The following is a 24,417-nucleotide window of genomic DNA, read 5'->3' on the forward strand; positions in this document are numbered from 1 at the left end:
GACTGTGGTGTGTGGGGTCTTACTTTGCGCAAAATGAAGAGAAAAACCAAACCAAACCTTGCTCTTGTTCCTTTTCTTATAGTTACTTCCTATTTTTATTTTAGTTTCTCCTTTTACTTGCTAATGGAAATGGTGCGTGCGTGTGTGTTGCGAAAGAAATATACAAAACAGAAGCCGGCGCGACGGAAAACAAGAAGAGGCGAGTGAAGGGGAACGACGCGCCCGCGGTGGTTGTCACGGCACCGCCGGCGGCGGCAGCAGCGTGAAGGAAGAAGCCTCCCTCATTCCGTTCAATTCCATGTGAGAGGCAAAAAATAAAAAGATCAAAGAAACAAGAGAATAAAGTAGAAAACAAAAAAAATAACAACAAAAAAATTACCCAAAACGAAACAATACGAGTTGTGACAATAGACAAAATGAAGAGGCACAGCAACAGCCCTGGCAATGAAGCGGAGCCGCTACCAGCGGGCGAGGGCAGGGTAATCCGCCAGTCTGAGAAGTGGCCGTCGCACGGGATCGCCCATTGCGGCAGTCATGGCTTCATGTGCCGCCGTCGCCGCGAGGAGTTCCTCCTCGATGGCCACCGCGCTAGAGCGTAAATGCGGCTGCACATCGGCTTTGCTGTCCACAAGCACGGCCCAGCAGGCCTTTGCGTAGGTGATTTCACGCCGCGCCAACATCGCCGCATAACGATCAATGGCCAGCACCACTTCAGCCAAACCACAACCGATGACGTTTCGATGTTCCAACGGAACACTCCCGCTGGCGTGCCAAACGCGGTGCGTGCGGTGTTGGACCACGTTCTCAGCCACCTTACTTTCACATGGGTCCGTGGAGACGGTATCGCCGCCTTCGTGGTCCATGGGGGGTTTTTCTCCTCCCGGGAAGGGGAGTTTCGCGCCGCTGCACTTGAAGACGTCTGTATATGTGGAGGAGGAGTAGGAAGGGCTTGGCGTCCCCACCGTCTGCGCCGCGCCCCGTTCCAAAAAACAAAATAGCCCATCAACCCACTCAGCGGTGGGGTGACAGTCGGAAGCCCCGGAGGCCGCTGCGGCGAGCATTCCGATCGGTGACGGCACCAGCAGCTGCGCACATCGCTGCTTCGCGCCAGCCCCAGGCCTCGGCGTGGGTGGCTCGGCTGCTCGCACCCGCCCCTTCGCAGATGATCTGGTGATATGCTCGACAAGTGTGTGATGAAGAAATGGATGCCGCAAGGGAACTCCCGGAGCACAGTGAAGAAAAAAAGGCACGGCGTGGAATTTTTCTCGCCACACCACCGTCCGCCACTGCCAGAGTGAATGATGCTCCTCAAAGACGGGGGATAAAACGTACGACTTGACACGCACACCAGTATATGTTGAGGCCGGACTTCGCCGGCTCCGCACTGATGTGCTTTCGCCATTCGACTCATCGACACAGGAGTGCTGCGCCGTTTTGCCTTCATCCTGCTGCTGATATTGGGACTGGTGCCTCCGCTGCTGATGGAGAAGAGACACGGCGAGCGCGCCGCCACCGAGCTTTTGGCTCCACATTGGCCTTCTCCCTCCCTTTCCCGCCCGTGAGGCGTGGAGCCCGTGTGTAAAAGTCTCCGCAGAAGAAAGAGCGGTTTTCAACTCCCTCTGCAACCCCTCCAACAACCACATAAGAAGAAAGAAAGAGAAGCAATCACGGACGCACATATGCTGATAGGTGAAGAATAAGAAAGCGTACGTATATATATATACATACACCTGCGCGTGTGTGCCTGCGTGTGTGCACGGACAGGAGACGCGGAGATACGCTACGCGGATAAGTAACTAATAAGAGTTTCACGTCACTCCGTTAGCTCTTTTTTGTTCTATTTTGCTTCCCTTTCGATCGCGAGTGGCGTTTGTTAAGGCCTTCACCGTCACACGCCCGTCTCTCAGAAGAGTCCGGCGACGGGCGCGGCCTGACTCCGCTTCGCCGAGAGAAGACGGAGCCTTCCCGGACGATTCCAATGCCGCGCACACACACCCGCATCACATCTCATTCGCACTGCCGTCGTTACACCTGACGGCCGTGGCGGCCCCCCTGCAGGCACCCGGCGACATGCACGCGCACAAATCGCAGCGCATGGAGGGGGGAACTGCAAAGAGGCGAAAAGCAAAAACAAAAACAAAGCACACACACACACACAGACAAAATAAAAACAACAACAACAGCGGCAATCCATGGAAGCTGCCCAATCCACAAACAGACGTTGCGCTTTGAAAAACAATAAACAAAACGCCCAAATGGCTTTCAAAATTTATGCCCGCGCGTCGCCTGCGAATGGGCGGCCCCCTTGGTTCTCCTCGTCCCCAACACCCAAGTGCCGGCAGAGTGGCAGGCCCAAAGAGGGACAAAACTCCATCACCCCCCTAAGACCCAAACACAACCTATTCGCAGTACGCCGAGCCGAGCCCTCACACCCCCCACCCCCCAAGAAAAAAAAAAAAGAACGCGGCATTGAAGCATTCCCGTTAATGAGAGTGATCGACATACACGCACCGTCCGCCTCCGTTTCCTGAGCCCCAAATGAAGTGGTGCATAGCAACACCACCTTGTGAAGACGGAAACAGAAGTCCACATACTACACGCAAAAGGCAAAGGAGGGAGGACCTCCGCTGCAGCTTCACTTTTCCCCATTAATACGTCAGAGACCTCATAATAGACGTCAATTATTAGTAAGAAGCCAACAACATAACCGAGGAGAACGCAACGTACAAGGAAAAAAGCAAGAAAAAACATGGAATGATAAAACACGTCTGAGTTAAAGATGGACGAAACATTCTGCCCCGATTGGAAACTGCATAGTACCAACTAAATTCCCATATAAACATACACATGGGGAGTAAAATGACTAGCGCAGAAATCGCCAGAAAAAAAATGTAGGCCCTGTTGCGGGTTTGGTAATACAGAAAGATAGTCTTGAAAAAAGTGAAAAGAAGAAGCACAAAAACAGGCAGGAAGGCAATAAAGAGGTCAAACTTTGGCTTCCGCGGATCCGTCGCCAAGGGTCCGTCGAAATACAATGAAAGCAGTACAATGAACGCGATGTAGAGGGCATTCCCAACAAATTTTCCCAGTTGCTCCACAACTGCCCGAGGACAGAAGTCCTCCTTATAGATAGCGAGATAGGCAGAGGGCACAGGCTTGAGGGCGAGGCCAACATCCAGGGAAAGGGTAATAAACACCCAAGAAGGGTGAAATTTGTCGTACGCGTCGTGCCTAACGGTGAAGAGGACAGGAAACACCACAAGCACAAGCACATCTGAGACAACATGGGAGTAAAACGGCACTCCACAACCCTTTGCAGAGTAGGGGTCGTACAAAAGAGTGTCGCTCAGTAGAAAGTTCAGAGCAAAAGGAGAGTACAGAAGCAGAATACTCCAATACGGTATGGCGATGTATTCATCGATGCGCAACATCAGCAATGCAGTGGCGAGACTTGCGCAGAACGTAGTGAAGGATCGCACCACAGCCATGATAAGAAACAAAAATTCCCATCGCAGCAGCAGTGGGTAGTGACGCGGAAAGTAAACCGCACCGTTCTCGCCTGCCGGGATTAACAGCGTCACACCAGAAGTGCATCGGTGGTACTCTCTTCGGGTGGTCGAGTACGCCACCGGTGCGCCCTCGCCTTTTTTCTCCGGATCACGAAACGCGAGACTAAAATCAAAAATGGTGCATCTCTTTCCTCCCAACTGGCTGGAAACGAGTAGCAGGCCATTGCGCCACATCATCTCTGACCCAATAAGTCCACGTTTAGAACCAACCAGTATCATTTGGCGTAGTTTTGCACAGAACCAGAACTCCTCCTTCGGTCTGGGAAGCCCAGCGAAAGGATGGCGTTTGTACGGGCTCAGCGTCAAGAGCGGCACAACCAACATCCCCGTCTGGCCACTTCTCGTTTCTGGTGTGAGATCGTACACGGCAATCTCAAACGACATACTAAGTGTTGTGAGTTTCCATTCGTCCAGGTGCATGCTCCGTACAGCTGCTCCGCCAAAGAGATGGCTATTTTCGCGCGGTGCGAGGATCCACACCGCGTGAAGTGGCATTTTGTTTGCTGGCGAATTCTCACCCACCATGGGAGCCAAGACAGACTTCGTGCCGCGCTGTACTTCTTGAATGAATGGATCTTCACGGAAGCCATCACCAAACATTTGTGTAGCTGTAAAAGAGCGGAGATGCGGCTGACGTCGACGGCGCTGCCGTACGATTTCCTCCACTGTTTCAGGTAATGTGGTCCGATACAAATGGTTCAAGGGCGCCCGTGGTAGACGCGGCATGGTGAACGCGACATCCTCCCCATCCTCCTCCTCCTCTTCCTCGCCTTCGTCTTCGTCTTCGTCCCCGTTCTCCGCACCCTGCGGCAGCGCATTTCCCCGCGCACTCGAAACCCCTCGCCTCGTAACACCGACAGATACCGCACGAGTGGGCTCGTCCGCCGGTTGCGAGGGAAGCTGCTCTGCGGCGGGAGAGCGCGCTTGCGGCGCCTCGTCACGAATGCCAGTGCAGGATGGGGAGAGGAGGAGGATTGCACCATTCACCATTCCTAGCAGGAAGAAGGCGTGCGTCGGTGAGAGGGCCACTGAGAAGACGCCTAATCCCATCTGAGACATGTCTTCTATAATTTCTACCTCCTGAAACCGCGGCTGCCCTTCCAGCGGAAGTTCCTGTCGAGAGGAACCGGCTTCCTGGCGCTGAAAGGCAAGGAGAGGCACGTACATCGCCACATATAACATAAAGGGTTTACGGAAGTAGGGGTGCCCATCTCGGAATGGGGACCACCAGTAACGCATGTTTGGTGGCTTCTTTTTCTCTTGGTGTTGCTTTTGTTGTCCCGTTTTACTGTCCTCATGGCGCCAGTTCGCCAGCGCCATCACGTGCTGCTGAGGCCAGGGGCGTGGACTGACAAAGGCCAATAGTAAAGGGGACGATATTTCCCGCAGTACTGTCATCTCCCGCGAAGGGGAGCTATAACTATAACCCCTCAGAAAGTACCACGCACACCGGCGCAAATGCGTTGTGCAAGCCTTCCGAGACTTCTCGCCGCGATTCCTGTCCTTCCTACTGTTGGCAAGACTGGACCCACTCCAGACACACTTTACCGCCTCTTTTACATCGCGAATAATCGACTTCTGACAAATGAGAATTCCACTTGCCATCAAATAGGCAATTGTTGCCTCACCCTCGTCCATGCTTTCTATCGGAGGCGTTTCTCGACGTCGAAACACGGGAGCTTGAAGCACATATGCCTTTTTAACATCACCTGAGTAGTTTACACCAAGAGGTGTGCAGGCGTTTGGGCCAAGAGCAAATACACCCGCCTCAGCCGTACGCGCCACCACAGATGTCAGGGCTGCCTGCTCGTTGAAGACGGCAAACACGCACTTTTCCATGACGTGCTTAGTGTCGGCCGTGTCATTCGTGCCCATCCTCATTATCGAGCTTCCCTCCCATGTTGTGTTGATGGACAGCGTCGTTCTCCCGCTAGTGTGTGCGTCAGCGGATTCAACAGCCGAGGTAACCACCACAGAGCCCGGCATCCCAGACTCGGCACCGGCGTCCGCGCCAACGGCGGCGGGAGCAGCTGGAAAATTGCCGCGCTGAGCCGTCTCGCCCTGTGCATTGTTGCCGAAATTATGATCGCCAGCAGCCAATGCGTGGCGTAGCGCGGTAATTTCTAACATATCCTCCGAAGTGAGGCACACGCCTGGACATGGACGGGTGGATATCAGCGAGGCGGCAGCGTCCTCTTCGCGTCGAACGACAATGACACGGCTCAAATCGACATCAATGCCGTGCTTTTGCGTGACGGCCGTCATTTCAGCCAGGCTCCACTCGTAGTCTGGAAGACCCACGGTGTCCACGTCTATCGGGACAAAACTTCCCCGGGTGTCCTCTGTGGTGCGGTGGTGCGCCAACACCGTGACACTTTCCTGGATGTTGCCTGTGGGGGAGCGAAGCACTCGCCGTCCCGGCCGTGAGTGTGGCTTCCCGTGCTCCAGCCCCACTTCCAGGCGTCTTTCAAGACCGATCACTACAGCGCTGGATACCCGTAAAAGCACCACTTCGCTTTTTTCAAGTCCCACTATAAGAGCCTCCGTGCACGGGTCATAATGCAAAAGAGACACCGCCGATGAAAAAGTAACCTTATCAAAGGCAGCCCAAAGGTCTCGACGCGCCTCAACTGCTCTTGAAGGTAATACCTGTTTGGCGTGTCGCGTGAAGCATGGAAGCATGTCGCGATCCCGTCGAGCATAAAGAAGGATGGTGTCGACGGGATCGTTAATGCATAACGTTCCGTCGGGTAGAATAACAGGGGAAACTCCCACAGCCCCTGTGCAACTTAGAGACGCGACGTTAAACCAGTTACGGCGTATATTATGTTGCACGCGACAGCAATCGGACTGGTGCCCCAGCCACTCCTCGGTGGCGCGGCGAGCGGACCTTTGTGCGCAACGCAGCTGCGCCGTTTGGGCCTTGCCCTCGAAGCACAGTTTGTTAAAAGCCTTCCTATCCACCTTCTGCCCAAGTCTGGCCGTCAAGTAGTGCGTCATCCAGAGCGCCCAGGCTCGCTCACTCTGCCGAAGCCTTGCCTCACGGCGACGCACCACCCCGGTTAACGTGTCGGTTCCAACTGTGGTGTCCAACACAGCGCGAGTCAAGGATGAAGTGGGGAGCTGAACACCGTGAGACAGCAACGCATTGTTGAACGAGCGACAAACAGCTCTACATTGGAACAGGCTTCTGGCATCTAAAAACGTCATGACGCCGAAGAGAATCTCTGCCGGAAGCAGTTGGACTAAGCCAGTGTAGCTGTGTGGCACAGGCGTTTGACAGCTCGATGACGGGCGCAAGCGGGGCACGCACTCCACGTCGTGTCCGCATAAAATGCGATTTATTTCCTGCATCTCCATCTTTGCGGTTGGCATCGCCACATCCTCCAGCAGTTCCACGGCGGCTGCCGGTGGAGATAAGGGGTTTTGAGGCCCTGTGAGCGTCGACCGCAGGATCCCCCCCTTCGAACTCGAGGAATTCGCGGCACTGCCGCCCTGACTTTCCGTCACGCAGTGCGAGACATGTGTGTTGCCGGCCATTGCGTGGAGTGTGTTTCTTGCTGTTTCCTCGACTTCGCCACGCATACCTCCACAGCTCGCCCGGCCAACGGCCCACGGCAGCCCTCACTGCCACCCTCCAGCTGGAAGGAACCGATATATTATGCGAGTCACCGCCTCTGCGCCTCCACCAGATGGAATACGGGGATGCAGACGGCTCGCCAGAAACTGCCACAGAGAGAGAGAGAGAGAGAGAGAGAGAGGCCGCGCCCACACAGATTCAGGAGCTGCAGCAAAGCAAGCAGGCAAAATAAAAAAAAATACAAGAAAGAAAGATAGTCATTCATCGAGACCACGGAGGCAGGTAAGGAGTCACACAGGAACAAACAGATACAGTTGTGCAAGCACCCCCCAGGAGTATAAACACGTGCGTGCGTGTGTGCATATATGCATGTATATTCCAGACACACACAAAGGAGGACCTACTTAATTTGAAAGAGTGGCTGTACGTCTTTCCTAACCATTTTCTCTTTCTATCTTTCTTTCACATATACGTGCCTGCACCAGGACGCGCCCTTCACTTCATCCATCTTCGATGATGTGCAGGAGTGGCGCCCAAAAACACACAGAATACAAAGAACAAAATGGGAGCATTGTGACTCCACACGATTGAACTCGCAAGGGCGGAAAAGGCCTCATCCGCTCCTCCGCTTCCGCCGCCTCTCACCCAAGCCCAACCCCGCAGAAACGACCGAGTGCCCTTTTATTTGTATCCACCCATACGACTTGCGCTTCGCCTCTGTTTAATTTTCTTCTCCGTCGGACGCCTGACACACACACACACGCACACACGCCCACACATTGATATAAGGAAATACAAATTTATGCAAACACACGCCTAGACAAGCGCGTGGCCCAATTGTTACGATCCACTGGCAGAAGTGAACGTGCAAGCGTGCATGGAGAGCTACATGTCCTCAAAACAAAAGAAAAAAAACTATACCCCGATACCAACCACGGGAGACAAAGCCAACAGAAAGAACCACAAACAAAATAAAGAGCGCGGAAACACTACATAAATTCTTTTGCCGCCACAATGGTCCCAAGCGCGCCACCAACAACACCAAAGCTCAACATCAGCAGCATCAACGGGCGCTCCCAATACTTTGAATAAGGCAGAATGCCGGTTTTGTGTAGCCGAAGGCGGTAAAGCGCGGGGTAGGTGAAGCACAAACTGCTACTACACACGGCCCCCAACAACGCCACCACGGAGACGACACCCGGCACCAAGAGGGCGGCTGTGATGCACATAACAGAGAGCGAGACGCTAACGATAAGGTGATCACGCATGGGGATGCGGTGGCGACTCGCATCGTACTCCTCCACACATCCGTCCATGACGTACCCCTTATCTACCGCCTCGGTGGCAGAGCTGTAACCGTACCACATCAGAAAAACAGCATCGCGTGTAGGAAAGAGAATAATCACAAACGCCAGATTCACTGGAATCACATACACAGCGTAGCCAATCGCAAACAAAGGGTCCGTTCTAGGATCAAAGTTGCTCATGACATTCTCACGAACATCGGTTGGGTGGCCAAGGTAACCGAACATTCCCACTGCGGCATGGATCGTGGCCGAGATAATGAGACTAATGATGGAGACACGCATCATATTCCACCGGCTCATCACTTGCAAAGCGGAGTAGACCTGAAACACAAGTGATTGACAGTCAAAGGAAAACATCATGATGGGTAACGCCAGTAATGGCTGTTTACCGGAGAACCAGCTAACACTATCCGAGGCCTCTTTCCCCGACTGAGGCGCCCCCGCACTGTCGGCGACGTAAGTACCGCCTTCGTTGGGTACAAAATATCGTAACACCACGAGACACGAGATAAAACACGTCGCAGCAATGGCCAGAAAGGATGCACTACGCAAAAATGAAATGGCCGGCACGCATGACAAGGGGAGAACAACCAGGAACCAGAAAACAAAAAGCGTGTGTTTCGTCGTGAGAAGCCAAGGAAAGTGATGCGATATGGCGGGCTGTAGCGGCTCAATGAGTTCGCCAAGAACCACCAGGTAGCTGATAGCGGAGCCCGTATTGTAAACGAGCAACATCCACCGCACAAACTCCTCATTGAACCTGCCCAACAGCTCCCGATTGATCTGCTCGTACGAGTTCACCCCGAGCTTCTCAATGCAGAGCACCAAGTAATCTATGGAGGCAACTGTGAGAAGGGCAACAAAAATTAGCACAGTCAGCGCCAGCAAGACACCGGCGTCTGAAAAGGCGGATGGCAGTGTGAGGATGCCAGCACCAATCGTCGTGACGGCGAGAATAAGTGCACTCCCAAACACTCCGTCCCGACCCATTATTTTTATTTTCCTTTAATAAAAACACACACACGAAAAGTAATGTGACTAAACCTGCTTGCGAGCTACTTTTTAAATTCAATTTACACTTGTTAAAACAAATTAACTTACAAAGTCTACACCGCTCCACAGAACCGCATACAGGAGGGGGAATCGGGCGGCCCGGCCGACGATGCCCTCGTGGGGAGGAGGGAGGTGAAGACAACAACCGCGGCTAACAAAGACGTGGGCCTTCCTTCACTCAACCGGCAGGACACGGTGAAACAACGGCGAGTACCGAGGGCTGCAGGGGCGGATGAGAATAAATGCCGCGTGCGTAAATTAGACTGGCCGCCCACACTCTTCCCGCGTTTCCTGGCCGCATGACAAGACAGAGGACGTTAACGCAACAGGGGGGAAGAAAGATAAGAAAAGGAAGACGCGTGGTCAGTAACGGCGACGCCGCAGAAAAGTAGAAGCGAGAACAACAAAAGGAAATATTTTGCCTCACGGCAGGAACGAACAGCAATTGCGACTCACACATGATGGAGGAACTATTCTCGTGACAGAAACACTCACACGCACACATATATGCAAACGATGTGAAGCGGAAAACTTTTATTTATCTTTGCGAAAAATAAAAACACAAATTTTAAGATAAAAGCGAAACAACAAAATAAAATAAATTGAACAGCAACAAAAACAAAAACAAAAAAACGCTCGTCTATGTGTGTGCGTCTGTGTTTTGATGCCGAGGGAAAAATATTTACGAGAATAAAAGAGAGGGACAAAAAAAATGGGGAGAAGTTGGTGGAAGAAGGAGCTAGAGGATAATGCACCATTTACTCTTTAAATAGCGCCGTCATCCCTGAAAACTCCGCTGTGATGCCGTGGGATGCGCTGGCGGCAAGGGTGCTGAGGCGGTTATCACCCGGACTGACGGCATCCACGTTTTCCGTGGAGCTGTGGCTGCCGCTTCTTCGCCGCGAGAGGTGTGTGCCTTCTAGGCGTCGCCGCAGGGACCGCAACGATGCCGCATCCCTGTTCGACGGACTCTTTCTTTTTTTCGCTTCCAAAAAATCCAACCTTTCAAACCTGTTATGGCAACTCAACTCGCACATGAAGGCATGGTGCCCCTCGGCTCCGGGGGAATGCATCGAGCGTGAGGTGCGACGAACAGGCTTAACCGGCACCATTTCTGCCGCTGCTGCGGGTCCCAACTCCGGCGACATCTGTACCAATTCCTGCTGCGGCGTACCACCGGAGTCGCCGTCCAACACCATTCCATGATCATGCCTGGCCTCCTCAGCAGCGTGCATTAGTTTTCCCCCAGCGACGGAAGTGCCCAAAATAGCATTTGGCAACTGCATCCGCACCTGCGAAGAGTTCATCAGCGGACTCCACTCTAACGATGAGGGAGAAAGCGTTGGGAGCGGCTGCGAACGAACAACATGCTCCTGCCCCAAAATAAAAGGGTGCTTCAGCAGCTCTGTCACCGACAGACGCTGGGCAGGGTCTAGGTGAAAGGCACACTCAATAAGATTGAGCAGAGCCGAACTTGCCCCACGCTGACGCAGACGCTCTAAACTTGGTCCCCTTTCGGCTCCACCTATTCGCCATACCACGGTGTGTGGGGGCAAGCCATGCAATTCTTCCCATGGCGGGACGCCCATTGCCATTTCGTACACCATGCACCCCAAAGCCCACACGTCTGAGGCGAAAGTGGACTCCTGTGTAGCAATAAGTTCTGGACTCATGTATATGGGTGTCCCACAAAGCTTCCTCTCAGTAACTTCAATGAAACGACCAGAGTCCCCACTTGAAAGTTTGCCCTGCTCCGCATCCGCGAGATATATCGTTTGAACAAACCTACTTGTCCCAAAGTCGGTAATCTTAAGGCCCCCCTTCTCCGTCACGAGTACATTGGCACTCTTAAGATCCCCATGAACCACACTGCGTCCTTGCAGGTACTCCATACCTTGCAGTACCTGGAGTGTATAGAGGCGTATTACATTTTCGTTAAAGGCCCCAAATTTTTTGATAAGCTCCTGCAAGGTGCCACCTGCAACGTGCTCCAAAATAATGCATATGCCACGATGGACTTTTTTCACTCCAAGGCATTCCACAATGCGATGGTGGGCAAGGTACGTAAGAAAGTAGAATTCGCGCAAATATTCTTCCGGCCAAGCAAAACGTCCATGACAGCTCTCTTGAGTTCGTTTATCACACGTTATAGAAGGTGCTTGACACGAGGCTTTTGTTTGCCTCAGCAACGATTTCCAGGAGGTTCCATCCGTATCCTTCGAAGAATAAGGGCTAGTCGAGGGTGAGAAACCATCATCATGGAGTACCTTCAACGCCAACCTTCTACCAGTGTCCACATCCATGCCGGCGTACACCACACTGCTTGAACCATGCGCAATAGGATGGCCCCATTGTAAACGAAGGGAAATAGACGGCGCCTTGACGGATTGCCTAAGCGATCGCGGACATCTTCCGGCACCTGTTCCCAGTTGTGCACTCTGCCATTCTTCCGCCTCCAAGTTCGCGTCGTCTTCGTCGGAGAGCTGGTAAGCATGGAAGCAAAATTTCTCAACATACAATGTACTTGGGGACAGCGTTGACGACATGGTGGGCGCATCCAGAGCAACCAGCGACGAAGAGGCCGTGGTGTTTCCAGCTTCGCCAGCCTCTCCGCCATCACCCAATGTGGTGAAATGGCACGCCACGACACCAATATCATCTCCGCTTTGGAGCTGACAGCGTCGGCCTTTTCCCACCTTGGTGTCATTCACATACGTCCCGTTGGCGCTATGGTCCTCTAGATAGATCCGCACCTCTGGCACAGAGTGGCGTGGCATCCGCGTGGGATGCGCCCCACCGCTCGTCTCTCGAGTGGGACAGGAATTGTTATGCGCACCCACTGAAGTTGACCCCGTCGTTATTGCAATTCCAGAAGGCGTGCATTGACGGGTTGAAAAGCCCGGGTGATAATCCTGACATACCCTGCCAGGCGAAGGCACACTCACCTCGACGTGGAGAGTGATGGTGAAGTGGAGCGCACTGACGCGGGGATCGTTCACGACAACGTCACACTTCGGAGACCTCCCACACGTGATCTGCCGCTTGTTGGAGAGGCACAGCACGCGATGTTTATCTGAAAGCAGAAATCCCCAGGGCCGGTCGGTTGTCGCCGTGTGAGTCTCACCAGTAAGCTCAACCAAAGTGCTCTGTGAGTTCGACAAGGTGTCAGGCCCCGCATTATCGTCCGCAGCTCGAACACCCATGTGCCACGCTCACTACTAATTTCTATTACCCGTTAATGTGTGTGCGTATAAGTCTAATATATATATATATATTTGCTTTACTCCCTCTCTCTCTCTCTCACACTTTGTGTGTGCGTGTATTTCCCTGTCTCGTTAATTGTTATTTACGTGTATGACGATGATGCACGAGAGCGGCCAGGCGTCTCCCTCACCGCTTCTCTCTTCTCAGATACGTGGTAACTTCCACGACGACTCCGTGAGGACACGAGCAGCAAAAGCGCATTTATAAAAAAAATAAAAAAAATAAAAAATAAAGCGATTATGTGGGGCGAGGAAAAAGAAACTTTGGGAGATAAAGACACACACGCTGGGAGTGGCATTCGCATGCCCCCAGCAACGAGAAGCCAACCTCACCCCAGTACTTTACGCCACTGCAAAGTATTTTTTCTTTCTTCTTCTGTATCTCAGAGTTTTCTAAACGCATGATACGCGGGTTCCTGTGCGTAGTGACGCTCCACCTCCCGTGGCTCTTCCTCGTCAATCTCAAGCGGCAGCATGCCACGCTCTGCCCACTGCCGCTTCCTAAATTCGGGATCTGCATCATACTGTTCCCGGAGCTCTGGGTTATTGCAGAGGTCAAAAATGAGTTGCTGCCGTGCGAGGGCCTTCTTCTGCAGCGCCACATACGCCTCCCACGCCTCGCCCTCAACCCCTGTCAACGGGGCGGCCTCGCGTATCTCGCCATGCCGCTCCTCCAGCTCCCGCGCACAGAGCGCCGTCAGGTCCTCCACACGGTACGCGTCCACAAACGGAAACGAGGGGTCTGCGTCTGCACCGAATTCCAACGCGTCTGTGGGGCGAACAACTGGAGGGTACTCCGCCTGCTGGGAGCAAAGCTGCGGCACATCCAGCCCGTACCCCGGCTCATACCCGGGAACAGGCGGTGTCAAGGAGGGACGGCGGTAGTTACCAGGGGGCTGCTCAGAGGACAGCAGCAGCGCCTCCTCACGCGCCTCCTCCATGCCAAGCTCCGCCATCGCTTCCAGAGCCTCCGTCATGCGTGCGGAAAGACGAGACATGCGATCGGCAAAGATTTTCTCATTAACGGCACAGTATCGGTCGAACGCAAACGCGACACGGCGCTCGTTATCCACATCGTGCTGCCTTTTTCGACTGTCGTTACACAGTCTCTTTTCGTGCAGGTACTCCATCGCCGCCTGTGCCCACTTCTCCTCACTCCCAATTTTACCCGCGCTCGCCATGTAGCCAGCCGCAGTCTGCTTCTTCTGCAGAAGCGCGAAGCGACAGCCAGCCCAACGGCAGACCATCGCCCGAGAGAAGGATGCGCCAAGTTCCTTCTTATTATTCCAGCCCCACCCCCCTATCTCCCCTGCGTGAGTTACCCGGTCACTCTCACCCACTCAATGAAGAAGTGGAAGTGTGACTGGCTGGCGGTTCACCCGTCACGCACGCACACTGGCCGCAAGAGGCGCACGCGTCCCACCCCCACACCCCAAAAAAAGATAGCAAACCAACGTTGCAGGTGAAAGAAAAAAAGAAACAAAAGTGATGGAAAAAAAAGGAGGAGTGATGAAAAGAGGAGAGCAAACATGCACACGAACAAAAAAAAAGATCACGAGATGCGAGCCACGAAATACTTCACCTGCGGAGCACCACATGTACACTCTGGCGGTTGAGAAGGCGAAGACAAGCAGCTACATGGAGGGAAGAAGAGAAAAGAAGATCCATTCAAAAAAGACATGGTCCATGATTTTCTTGGGCTGGAGTCGCACGTTCCCTAGCAATAGGAACACACACGCGGAAGAAGGAATGAAGAGAAAGATTCAATCACCTCCTTTCCCACCCCATAGGCGCAACCTTCCACCCCCTCCCCTTTCTTTTCTCCCCTTTATTCCTTCAGAAAGTTGCACCAAAAGCAGCAAACGCAAACCATTCCTGGGAGCAGCAGTCGCACACACTTTGAGGCGCAGGGGACAAAAAACACGCAGAGGGGGCGGCAGATAGGAAACAAATCCCAAAAAAAAATCAAGGAAAACAAAAGTTGTAACCGCCAAACGCAACAACGGGTAAAACGAAGGAAAAGGACCAATAAAAATGAGAGAGAGAGAGAGAGAGGGGGGAAGAAGAAGTTACATGAAAACTCAGCCAAAAAGAAAAACAAACCAAAAAAAAGAAACGAGAGGAGGAGGAGAGGAATAAAAAAGTTTCCATCAATGCATTCAGTTCCTGGAAAAAGCAAGCCCTGCACGTTTTCTTTCTCTCTGCCCTCATCTAGTCCGCGTCGCTTCCTCCAGTTGTTCATCGATATCTTCCTATAGACAAGCCCACGCCTCCTTCTTTACCGTCATGGCTCTTTTGGGTCTGCTTTAACCCCCTCCTCCCCACTGCCTTCTTCGCGTTATTTCCCGTTTCTTGAGGCCCACGTTGGTTTGACTCTTCCACGTGTTTTGTTTTTCCTTATTTTTTTTTCTTTTCTTTTGTTCTCTTTCCTTCTCTTTAAAACAAAACAAAACAGCCCCACATTTTAGGACCCCTATCTCGTTCCTACGACTGACTCTAAGACGCCTCCACCACCTCGTCAAACCGGCCATTGTCTACATCATCTACGTCATTTCCTTCAATCGTCCTCTGAGCAGAGCGGCCTTCCCCGGTGACACCCATAGACGGAAGGATAGAGCCGCCTTGCTGTTGTTGTTGCTGCTGTAACTGTAGATTGCGCGGCGCCGTCTTGGGGTATTTTTCGTGGAACCTCACACTTTCCTCATACACCGCCCTTTTCACATCATTCACAGTTTTCTGTTCATGCTCGTCAAAGCTGAAAAAGGGTATGTCGATAGTCTCATATTGTTCATCGTAGAGTTCCCCCAGGAATGGATGCCGGAGGGCCTCGTCCACGGTAATGCGTTTATCAGGATGAAAGACGAGCATGCGCTGCAGCAAATCGAGGGCATTTTCGGACGCCCTCGGGTACTTCACGCGCCAGTCTAGCGGGGTGCGCTGCTCCTTTTTACGTAGGTACTTCTGGGCTGGTAAAGAACCGATAGATTTTATATCTTCCTCTGACGGGGTACCAATCACTTCAATGATCTTGTCAAGCTGCCGCACACGGTCTTTGCCTTGAAACAGCGGCCGTGAGCCAAGCAGTTCGCCAAGGATACTTCCTACGCCCCAGACATCAATTTGTGTCGAGTAGTTTTTGTCCTCCATCACGAGCTCCGGTGCGCGGTACCAGCGCATTGTCACATAATCCGTCATATTTTCTCCGTGATCACTTTCCTCCTTTGCAAGACCAAAGTCACATATCTTCAAGTCACAGTTTTGGTTCACTAGAATGTTCGCCGGAGTTATGTCGCGGTGAATGACGCCCGCGGAATGAATTACCTTCAACGCATGCAGGATTTGGTAAATAAAGAACTGAACATGGGCCTCCGTTAGCTCCTGGCCGGTGCGTAAAACCTGTTTCAGGTCCGTCTCCATGATTTCCATGACAATGTAGAAGTGATCAAAACTGTCACTGTCAAGTGGGGTGAGGATATTTCGGAGCGCAATGATATTCTCATCATTGAAAAATGAAAGCAACTTAATCTCACGCAGTACGCGTTTCGCCAGAATCATCTCCTCAAATATCTCCTTGTTAACACGCTTAATCGCCACAAGCTCGTTGTCATTGAGAGTGTCCCTCGCACGTATCACTATTCCATATGATCCAGCACCAATTACTTTCTCCAATACGTAGCGACTATCCAACGAGTTCACCTCCTCCTGCAGCTCCGACAGATTCCGGATCTGCTGACTCATGATAACCGCAGGTGCTGCACTGTCGCTGCTGCTTCAATTACACGCGGAGGATAGGCGCGTCTGAAAAATAGTGAGATAGAGAGATCGATAGAGAGTAAAGTAGACAAGTAAATCTCTCCCCCGCTCGGTTATACCTCCCTGCTCCGCCTTATTTTCCTTGTGGCTTATGTAGTGCTGCTCGCTGCGGCGGGTAATACCTGTTTTTTTTGTTTTTTTTCTCTTTTGCTTCGCTGATCCTTCGAACCGAGGTGTTCCTGGCTTTTTCCCTGCCTTTTTTGTTTTTGTTTCCACTCCTCCCCCTTTCCGTTCCCTTCAAAAGAAAAAAAAAGCGCTGGTTGCTGCGCCACCGCACCCGCGAGACGCAGAGAAGAGGAAGTAGGAGCCAAGAGGGAAATAGGGCGGGTGGAGACGCAGCCGCCGCCGCTCAGCAGACGACACAACAACACTCCCGCACTTGAATTGCCCTCCGCACAGTCGGTCCGTTAGTTCTTTCGCCGAGCAGAACAGGGAATGTGGCGATGGTGGCGGGGACAAGTTACAACAATTCCCAGCGGCACGAGAGCAGAGACTCGCCGGGAGGAGAGGCGCGGGAGCGCACCGCTGGAAATATGAGGCGCACCAGATAAGGGGAACACACGCACAAATAGACATCCAACCACTGCCGCTCAGCACGGGCCCGCCACATAAAGAGCCAGGGTAAGATGATGTTTCAACACACACACACCGCCGCTTTCTTCCAGTCCCCACCGCCTCCTTTTTACAGAAACATCGTCTGTGCCTTTTGCGCTTTTTCTTTTCTTGCCTCAGAGCAACGAAAATAAATAATAATAATACTACCCATTTGCGCGATTACTTATGAAACGTGTATAACTTCTTGCTTTGCCCCCGTCGTCCTTCTCCTACACAGACACACACACATGCACACAGACGAAAAAGAGACCACAATGTGCCTTTCGTTACAATAAAAAGTTAAAAAAAAACACTGGCCACCACGAATGTACGCATGTGCATAAATATTGTTCCTTGTCCATTCTCTTAATCGTTTTTTCTTCTTTCTCTTTTACTTCTCATTTTTCTCATCGGCTAGTAACAGAGGGAAAAATCAATCAGATTCACTCGTGCTGGGCGTTGCCACGGGAGCCCGACGGGGCGGCTTGGCTTGCCGGCGGATTGGCGGCTTCTCGGCGCTGGTGGCAGACACAGCGGCTACCGTGGGTGCAACGGCCCGCTGCTCATGCCTTTTTTGCTGTTTTGCGTAGGACTTCGAAAGCGGGACGTTCTCATCATCATCGGAATCAGAGGTGCTGGGCCCCCCCAGCGTGGCTGCACGATTCTTAGGCGACTTGTCAACTACCGCGTGGGACGACGCCGGCGAGCCAGAACGCGCAGCCAAGGCAGAGGGGGCGTCGGTGGCGCCCGCGCCAGAGGGCTGTTTGCTTCCAACTGTGAGGTAAAGCGGGACACCATCGTCTGTCTCACTGGGGTCATTGCGCGGAGTTTCCTTCCTCTCCCTCTTTTGCTGCGGTGCGTCACTCAGTTCCTCCGTAGAGGCTGGAGTCTTGTGCCGGTTTTTCCGCCCCCGCCGTTTCTGTTCCTGGCCTATATTTGGCTCTTTCACCGCCTCCTCCGCCTTTTCCTTGCCCTCCGCGTGGTTGCCATTAGCTGCTGCAGTTGGCTTCACTGCGGTTGGCTCCATTGCTGTTACCGCCGCCGCTTGCACGTCCTTGTGCGGCTGCTTTGGGTCATGTCGCTGCTGCTGCCGCTCCTGCAGGAGCGATTTGTCGGTGAGCTCCGCAGCAGACTTTCGCTCCGTCACAAGAACAAGTTGATAGCGAAGGCCCGGCGTGACAAGAACATTTCCCTCCGCGTCAAACGGCAGCAGCAGATGTCCGCTGGGCGCCTCTCGCAGTGCCAGCGAGCCGCCCCGTTCCACGCGTCCAAAGGCGTGACGGGGGTTGAACGTGTTCTGCAATTCGGAGGCAAGACGAATGGTCAAGCCATCAATGACGATGGTGGGCATTCGACTCCGGCGCGCACTGCAGTCGGGGTTTCCTGCACGTACGCAGTCAATGCAGAGAGCCAATATATATATATTTTGAAGAGTAGGAAATGAGGAAAAAAAGAATGCAAGCACGGCTGGACGCAGGGGTTGCCGGTCCTCAGCAGGGGGCAGTGTGGGGAAGCCAAAGAAACAAGCCCACAAGCAAACCAAAAGGCGGCAGGTGGAGGAGGCGGTGGTGGAAACAACAAATGAATTCCAAAGCAAAGAGGGACGGAAAGACGCAGAAGCACAAACGAGAATAAGTGACGGTAAGGCAGAAGAAACGTTTTTAGATTTGAGTTCTGCCCGGCGCAATCCCCAACGGGAGGGGAGCTATCGGTGACACGCCTCACACCGCCGTGGTTTCAGCACCAGCAGTGCGACCACCTTTCACTAGACGGACTCGCATCGTTGACCTTGCAGCACGCCCGCTCTGTTGCGTGCCACACATATCACTGGTGCTCTTCCCATGCTGCAGGAACACATCCGCATTAGCGAGAGGCTCCACAAATAGACGGACATCGGCGGCAGCCGCCCACCACACAGGAACACCCAATGGCTTTGGTGGCAGCGCTGTGGCCGTTGCCGAGTGTTGTTGGTACACGCTTGTGCATCCATTCACAAAAACCACCGCCACACTCCCTCCGCGGGGAGCGGCAGAAATGGCTTGACCGCTGACACCCGCGTCCTGCAGACAATGACGACGCCCACACTCATCCAGATCGCAGTTTGCCGCACTCCTCCAGCCATTGCCAATCAGAATTGCATTGCGCACCTCCCGTACAAGCGCGGCCGCCATCCAATGTCGTGCGTGATTCGTCGTCCCGCACGTGGGATGGTCCCAGAGACGTGCCACGTTATCTACCACAACCAACACACGACGTCTATTTTCATGGTGGCGCGACGCGACATATTCCACACGGCCGAGAAAGCGGAAGAAGATCAGCAGGTCATTCGGTGCCGTGAAAGGCAAGAGTTTCACCTTCTTCAATAGCATTTGCGAAAGGGCATCCGCGTCGTTACCGCATTGCACGCTGTCCGCCAATGCGGACGCAAGAGACGTTTTTAGCAGCTCATGAAGACGACGTGGGCTGACGGATGACGGGTCTGAGAAGAGCAGAAACACGGACCAATCATGCGGCACAGGCGCCGACTTCTCAGCCCTCTCCACCCCCGACAGGGGCGGTGGGCGGTCACCACCGTCCCCCACGGCCGCCGCCCACCCCACACTCCCTCGCGCAGCGAAGGCGGACAACATCCGCTGCACCAGCTGCGACTTGCCCGCCGCGGGCGGGCCGAATATCTCCAGTACCGTCCCGTAGGCCACCCCGCCGTCTGGCAGCAGTTGGTCGATCGCCGCACTGCCGGTGGAGAAGACGGCGTCACGACTAAAGCATCGGCCCACCTCAAAATCTGACGACGCTGGCGTGGCGAGCGCGGCAAGGCGCCGTGACACCTCCTCCGCCGTCAGCGTCTCCCACGGGGAGGAGGATGTGGCCATCCCCCAGTGGTCCTCCCCAAATCCCCCCTATTGCCGCCTCCCTCCGGCTCTCCGCGGGGAGTGAGGAGGGCACGGCAAAGAAGAGGAAAAATGCCGCGCCTTCTGCCCGGCTAAGGCGGGAATATGGCGGGGGGGGGGGGAGTGAAATTTCGGCCCCTCTTTTCGTCGCCTCGCTGACTTGTCTGTGCTGCAGGCAACGTGGCCTGGGAGACTGTGTGAGAAAAACAAAACAAAAAAAAACAGAGAGAGGCCGAGAAACGCGCACACTGTTCCCCCACCTCTTCCCTCTTTCCCTCCTATTTTCGCCATTCAACCCCCAAGCGGAACGGCAACACCTCCTAAAAAAAAAAACACTCGCCAAAAGGCAAGAACAACAATAAGAAATTACCACCTCACGCGCCACAAGGAAGTATCACCCAGTTGCCTCTTTGCCACGAGTCAGATGGCCTCTTTCTTCCCAATGCTCGTGCCTCTGCATGTATTCACACCTTCCGCCGCAGCCCTAAAAGCAGCAGGGCTGCGTGCGCAAGAGCGAAGGAGACCACAGCAGGATATGGCCAAACCTGAAACCACTCGTTCCAGTCCAGTTGCGTAAAGGCCGCCCCCAACACGATTGCGGTTAGCAGCAGAAATGTTTTCTTCGCCTGCTCTTCATTTCCGTCCCGCTTTCCAAGGAACCTCTCCAAGGCGGACTTCCCTTTCACATCTGCCAGCAGCATCTGGTGTATATCCGTAAATCTCATTGGCATCGTAAGGCTCACCACGAGACCAAAAACCACGGTCGCGAGCGCGGGGTATGCTTCTTCAACGGCGGCGCCACAGAGCGCAAACACGGCGCTCCACATCAACGTCTCACGCAGGGAGAAAAGGAGGCCGCCCGCCACTGACATCACACCAACTGCACCCCAATTTTACTACAGCTTAAGACGCGGAATCTCCAGAAGAAACGCACGAAGCAAAAAAAACACACACACATACACAAACACACGGTTACACACCGTGAGGCATAAGAGGAGTGCGCGAGGGCAGCAACACCGTCGTGGCAAAGGAAACCCCAAGACATATCCTCCCCAATGAGGTGAGAGAAGGAGAAACGACAAAAAGAATGTGAAGCGCCAGCTTGACTTCTGCTCGCGTAGAGCAAGAAACGTGGAGCCCTATAACAAAAGTGATATGCGTTAAAAAGAAAGAAAGAAGTAAATATCTCAGTAAACCAAACCTCCTTTCTACCGTCATCCAGCAATAGCAGTCGAGAGAGAGAGAGAGAGACGACCAAAGTTAACAGAGAAACTAAAATAACCCGCACGCGCAACGACGTCGAGCCATAAACAAACACTTGCAGAGAAACTCTTCCTATCTCACGCTTCTTCGTTCCCTTTTCGTTTTTCTTTTACTTTTTTACTTACTCCCTCTCTTTCGTCTGCTGTTCGGCACCAGTACAATGGGGAGCTGCACGTTTTTCAAGAAACACCGGACTTGTGGAGAACATTCGATTGACAAGCGCCATGCGCCGCATTTCGCACAGTTTATTTGCGCCTTCCTGCGCCAGGAAGCGCCGCTGCTCCTCCACGGTCCACCGCTCCATCTCCGCAAACTGGTCCTTCACGTGGCGCACAAAGTAATTGCGGAAGTTGTAGTCGGGGAATGTTTTCGCGGCACGGAGCATCTTCGTGCGCAGCCGCGCCATGGAGTGCTGCGTCGCGGCCGACATCACAGTTGTCTAGACACTTTGCTTGGTTCAAACTAGCAGACCAGTTCCCCGCCTTCACTACTAGTATCTACCACGAAGACACGCCCAGCCAGAGAAGAAGGTGCGTGGGCCATAGTTAGAAACAACAAGCCAAAAAAAAAAGACAGGCACCTTGAGGAAGCAGAATCAAAGCAGGTAAAGGGACATCACATTGGCGCTGTGCCGGCTTTGTAAATCATATTGGGCCAGCTTAACCTCGTCTTAGAAGGTCTGGCGTTGCACAACGGGAAGGAGCACCTCGCCCCCTTTCCTAATCCAAAGCCACTGGTTACACGTATATGTATTGCCAACACGCGTGGTGGTATACCAACTTGCTCTTTTATTTTCTGTTTCTTTGATATTCCTTTTCTGTTTATCCGCATTCCTCTTGCCTCGCGCTTTGCTCCTTGGCGGTGAGGGTTAAGAGTGTGGCTGGCCCCTCATGTCAGCGTTGCCTCGTTGCGGAGGTACTCCCCCACATCCGCCTCATGGAACAAAACTGTGCTGTTCATTTCGCACTTTCTGCACTCCAGCGTCCCCAGCGCGGCCACACCAAACCCCAGCGGCACATCCCCCATGGAGAAAACCGCCACCTTTTGGTACTTTGGCGTCGACTCCGTGATGCGGCCAAGACCGGTGCGTGTGACGTGACCGCCGTAGAGAAACTTCTGCTCCTGGTTCGGCTTTACCCACACCTTAAAAAGGGAATACTGGGCAATGTACTCCAGCGCCGTCACCTGAATGCGGATGTGTCCGTTGTGGGTTACCTTTGCGAAGAGTACACCAATACCCATCAGATTCGACTTTGCCACGCAGCTGGCAAGCTTGGCGAGGCGCAGCGGCATGTACCATATGCGGCTCTTGTGCAGCCTGAATACATGTTCCTCTTCCTCGCCCTTGCGCTCTAACAGATGCGTTGTATTGGGCCCAATATACTGCGCTAGCTTGTCGAACAGCTTCTTCGTCTCCTCCTCCGTCAGTGACCGCATGTGAACCAACTTTTTCTACGCAAGTGTGTGTTTGTATGTGTGTGTGCGTGTTGTTTTCAGGCCCGGGGCAGAGTAGTGCACGAAGAGCCAAGGCAAAATCCAAACACATGGAGCAGATAAAAGTCGTTTCGGCATTAGTAAAGGTCCCCACAGCAAGGAGAGCCGCTGCCGCAAGAGAAATCCACCACCCTCTCCCAAGGCGCAACAGCAACAAAACAGTGAGGTGATAATGGAAAAAAAAAGCACACACACACACAGACAGACAAATAATAGCAACAACCAAAACTAAGTGAGCAAAAATTCACCGCATAAAAATACGCGCAAACGCAGACACGCAAGGATAACTATACAGAACGGGAAAGCGAAGCAACACACACGTAAGGACACAGACACACAAAGAGACGAATAAAGGCATCAACCTTGATATGTAATGACGCACATCACATTACCCAACACCCACCCTGCTTTTCACGCGCCTTTTTCAACTCTGCAACGCCCCCTTTTACGGCTAGTTGCGCCTGCTGCACATTGAAGTCAACGCGATCCAAGGCGCTCCCCTGCTCCACCACCATTGTTCCCAAATCCTTAAACATAGCATGCAACTCCGTTACACTTCGCAATATTTCCTGAACTTCGCGACTAATTTCCTTCTGTCTCGCATCCTCTTCAAGGAGTTCTTGAATGTCAAGCTGGGTATACCCAAGCTCAAGGTACTGGGCAATCTTTTCCTCCCGTTCCATCCGTTCATGCGCTTCGCACGAGCCAATCTGTCTGTATCGCTGTTTCTTCTCTTCACATCGCCGTAGCTGTGCGGCGTAGAGCTCCTGTCCCTCGCGAAAGAACTGAATAGTTGCGGATAGCCGAGACGAGAGATGCTTCTTGGCGTTTTCCGACGCCTGCACCTCGTCCTCGTTGGCTGGGTCCTGTGGGCGCGTGCCAGAGATGACCATGCGCTCGAGTTCCCGAAGCAAGCATTGAATGCTTTGCGCGTTCGCTTCGACCTGTTGCCTCTGTGCCTCCTCCTCCTCGTCGGAGAGAAACTTTGGTTGAAGAAACTCCCGCTGCTGCTCGTGCAGTCGCGCAAGCTTGAGGTTTACTGTGCTTTCGAGCTCCACAAAATGCGTCAACGCGCGGACCCACGGAGGCGGCGCCGCGCCACTTATCCCACGCTCGCTGGTGCCGTTCACCGCGGCCTCTGCGCCGCCCTTCCGCCCTGACTCATCCAGCCGTTCCGCCTGCTGCTGCGCCGCTCGCCGCAGGGATGCAAACTCCAGCAGCCTGTCTCTGGTAAACAAACACGGCGAGGACGAACGCATGGCACCAACGCCTATCGCATCGAGGTCCCCCCAAGCGCGGGGGAGGCACACGCGCTTACTTGCCACGTGCAAGACACAGAAGCAAAGCAAAGAAAACCGAAAAAAAAGAAAATGGCGCCGTCCAGCCGCCCCACAGCAGGAAAGAAGAAAAACAACAAAGAATCCACCAATATTTTTCCCTCCATAAGAGTAAAATGAACAAGGAAGAAAACCAATATATATATATAAATATATATTTGATCGCTTGATTAAATTTCTATCGGCTGCACATCAGCATCTGAGTCGCACTCGACACACAGAAACAATACAAGTACAGATAGACAATTACCCC

The 24,417-nt window shown here is 53.2% G+C and overlaps 12 protein-coding genes across 12 annotated transcripts, besides 21 other annotated features; all 12 read right to left on the minus strand.

Annotated features, from left to right (window-relative positions):
* The first annotated feature begins 309 nt into the window (after positions 1–309).
* Positions 310–375: a sequence feature (A-rich).
* An 83-nt stretch (positions 376–458) lies between these two features.
* Positions 459–1,532, minus strand: Tco025E_04358 (uncharacterized protein; the record flags this gene model as incomplete). Its single annotated transcript, XM_029371269.1, has 1 exon — positions 459–1,532. One exon carries the CDS (start codon positions 1,530–1,532, stop codon positions 459–461), a length of 1,074 nt encoding a protein of 357 aa, XP_029228747.1.
* A 588-nt stretch (positions 1,533–2,120) lies between these two features.
* Positions 2,121–2,180: a sequence feature (A-rich).
* A 504-nt stretch (positions 2,181–2,684) lies between these two features.
* Tco025E_04359 (uncharacterized protein) lies at positions 2,685–7,109 on the minus strand (the record flags this gene model as incomplete). Its single annotated transcript, XM_029371270.1, has 1 exon — positions 2,685–7,109. The coding sequence occupies one exon, from the start codon at positions 7,107–7,109 to the stop codon at positions 2,685–2,687; it is 4,425 nt and encodes a 1,474-aa protein (XP_029228748.1).
* Positions 7,110–7,302: 193 nt separating this feature from the next.
* Positions 7,303–7,330: a microsatellite.
* A 31-nt stretch (positions 7,331–7,361) lies between these two features.
* Positions 7,362–7,406: a sequence feature (A-rich).
* A 491-nt stretch (positions 7,407–7,897) lies between these two features.
* Positions 7,898–7,928: a microsatellite.
* Positions 7,929–8,138: 210 nt separating this feature from the next.
* Positions 8,139–9,446, minus strand: Tco025E_04360 (putative amino acid permease-like protein; the record flags this gene model as incomplete). The annotated part of the gene is made up of 1 exon (XM_029371271.1): positions 8,139–9,446. One exon carries the CDS (start codon positions 9,444–9,446, stop codon positions 8,139–8,141), a length of 1,308 nt encoding a protein of 435 aa, XP_029228749.1.
* A 612-nt stretch (positions 9,447–10,058) lies between these two features.
* Positions 10,059–10,140: a sequence feature (A-rich).
* A 127-nt stretch (positions 10,141–10,267) lies between these two features.
* On the minus strand, positions 10,268–12,712 carry Tco025E_04361 (putative protein kinase; the record flags this gene model as incomplete). Its single annotated transcript, XM_029371272.1, has 1 exon — positions 10,268–12,712. One exon carries the CDS (start codon positions 12,710–12,712, stop codon positions 10,268–10,270), a length of 2,445 nt encoding a protein of 814 aa, XP_029228750.1.
* Positions 12,713–12,792: 80 nt separating this feature from the next.
* Positions 12,793–12,811: a microsatellite.
* A 167-nt stretch (positions 12,812–12,978) lies between these two features.
* Positions 12,979–13,006: a microsatellite.
* A 149-nt stretch (positions 13,007–13,155) lies between these two features.
* Positions 13,156–14,019, minus strand: Tco025E_04362 (uncharacterized protein; the record flags this gene model as incomplete). Its single annotated transcript, XM_029371273.1, has 1 exon — positions 13,156–14,019. One exon carries the CDS (start codon positions 14,017–14,019, stop codon positions 13,156–13,158), a length of 864 nt encoding a protein of 287 aa, XP_029228751.1.
* A 789-nt stretch (positions 14,020–14,808) lies between these two features.
* Positions 14,809–14,827: a microsatellite.
* Positions 14,828–14,859: 32 nt separating this feature from the next.
* Positions 14,860–14,888: a sequence feature (A-rich).
* Positions 14,889–15,157: 269 nt separating this feature from the next.
* Positions 15,158–15,210: a microsatellite.
* Positions 15,211–15,268: 58 nt separating this feature from the next.
* On the minus strand, positions 15,269–16,510 carry Tco025E_04363 (putative mitogen activated protein kinase; the record flags this gene model as incomplete). The annotated part of the gene is made up of 1 exon (XM_029371274.1): positions 15,269–16,510. One exon carries the CDS (start codon positions 16,508–16,510, stop codon positions 15,269–15,271), a length of 1,242 nt encoding a protein of 413 aa, XP_029228752.1.
* Positions 16,511–16,710: 200 nt separating this feature from the next.
* Positions 16,711–16,734: a microsatellite.
* A 677-nt stretch (positions 16,735–17,411) lies between these two features.
* Positions 17,412–17,439: a microsatellite.
* A 173-nt stretch (positions 17,440–17,612) lies between these two features.
* Tco025E_04364 (uncharacterized protein) lies at positions 17,613–18,530 on the minus strand (the record flags this gene model as incomplete). Its single annotated transcript, XM_029371275.1, has 1 exon — positions 17,613–18,530. The coding sequence occupies one exon, from the start codon at positions 18,528–18,530 to the stop codon at positions 17,613–17,615; it is 918 nt and encodes a 305-aa protein (XP_029228753.1).
* A 370-nt stretch (positions 18,531–18,900) lies between these two features.
* Tco025E_04365 (DNA repair protein) lies at positions 18,901–20,052 on the minus strand (the record flags this gene model as incomplete). The annotated part of the gene is made up of 1 exon (XM_029371276.1): positions 18,901–20,052. One exon carries the CDS (start codon positions 20,050–20,052, stop codon positions 18,901–18,903), a length of 1,152 nt encoding a protein of 383 aa, XP_029228754.1.
* A 482-nt stretch (positions 20,053–20,534) lies between these two features.
* Positions 20,535–20,942, minus strand: Tco025E_04366 (uncharacterized protein; the record flags this gene model as incomplete). Its single annotated transcript, XM_029371277.1, has 1 exon — positions 20,535–20,942. The coding sequence occupies one exon, from the start codon at positions 20,940–20,942 to the stop codon at positions 20,535–20,537; it is 408 nt and encodes a 135-aa protein (XP_029228755.1).
* A 66-nt stretch (positions 20,943–21,008) lies between these two features.
* Positions 21,009–21,040: a microsatellite.
* Positions 21,041–21,303: 263 nt separating this feature from the next.
* Positions 21,304–21,321: a microsatellite.
* Positions 21,322–21,415: 94 nt separating this feature from the next.
* Positions 21,416–21,450: a microsatellite.
* Positions 21,451–21,454: 4 nt separating this feature from the next.
* On the minus strand, positions 21,455–21,763 carry Tco025E_04367 (putative iron-sulfur cluster assembly protein; the record flags this gene model as incomplete). Its single annotated transcript, XM_029371278.1, has 1 exon — positions 21,455–21,763. One exon carries the CDS (start codon positions 21,761–21,763, stop codon positions 21,455–21,457), a length of 309 nt encoding a protein of 102 aa, XP_029228756.1.
* Positions 21,764–22,117: 354 nt separating this feature from the next.
* Positions 22,118–22,155: a microsatellite.
* A 66-nt stretch (positions 22,156–22,221) lies between these two features.
* On the minus strand, positions 22,222–22,770 carry Tco025E_04368 (RNA-binding protein; the record flags this gene model as incomplete). Its single annotated transcript, XM_029371279.1, has 1 exon — positions 22,222–22,770. The coding sequence occupies one exon, from the start codon at positions 22,768–22,770 to the stop codon at positions 22,222–22,224; it is 549 nt and encodes a 182-aa protein (XP_029228757.1).
* Positions 22,771–22,793: 23 nt separating this feature from the next.
* Positions 22,794–22,824: a microsatellite.
* Positions 22,825–23,013: 189 nt separating this feature from the next.
* Positions 23,014–23,035: a microsatellite.
* A 175-nt stretch (positions 23,036–23,210) lies between these two features.
* Tco025E_04369 (putative vesicle-associated membrane protein, putative,syntaxin-like protein) lies at positions 23,211–24,086 on the minus strand (the record flags this gene model as incomplete). Its single annotated transcript, XM_029371280.1, has 1 exon — positions 23,211–24,086. The coding sequence occupies one exon, from the start codon at positions 24,084–24,086 to the stop codon at positions 23,211–23,213; it is 876 nt and encodes a 291-aa protein (XP_029228758.1).
* Positions 24,087–24,165: 79 nt separating this feature from the next.
* Positions 24,166–24,198: a sequence feature (GA-rich).
* Positions 24,199–24,300: 102 nt separating this feature from the next.
* Positions 24,301–24,322: a microsatellite.
* The last annotated feature ends 95 nt before the right edge of the window (positions 24,323–24,417 follow it).

The sequence above is a fragment of the Trypanosoma conorhini genome (assembly GCF_003719485.1).
Source record: "Trypanosoma conorhini strain 025E chromosome Unknown Tco_14.4_contig_00220, whole genome shotgun sequence".
Lineage (NCBI taxonomy): Eukaryota > Euglenozoa > Kinetoplastea > Trypanosomatida > Trypanosomatidae > Trypanosoma > Trypanosoma conorhini.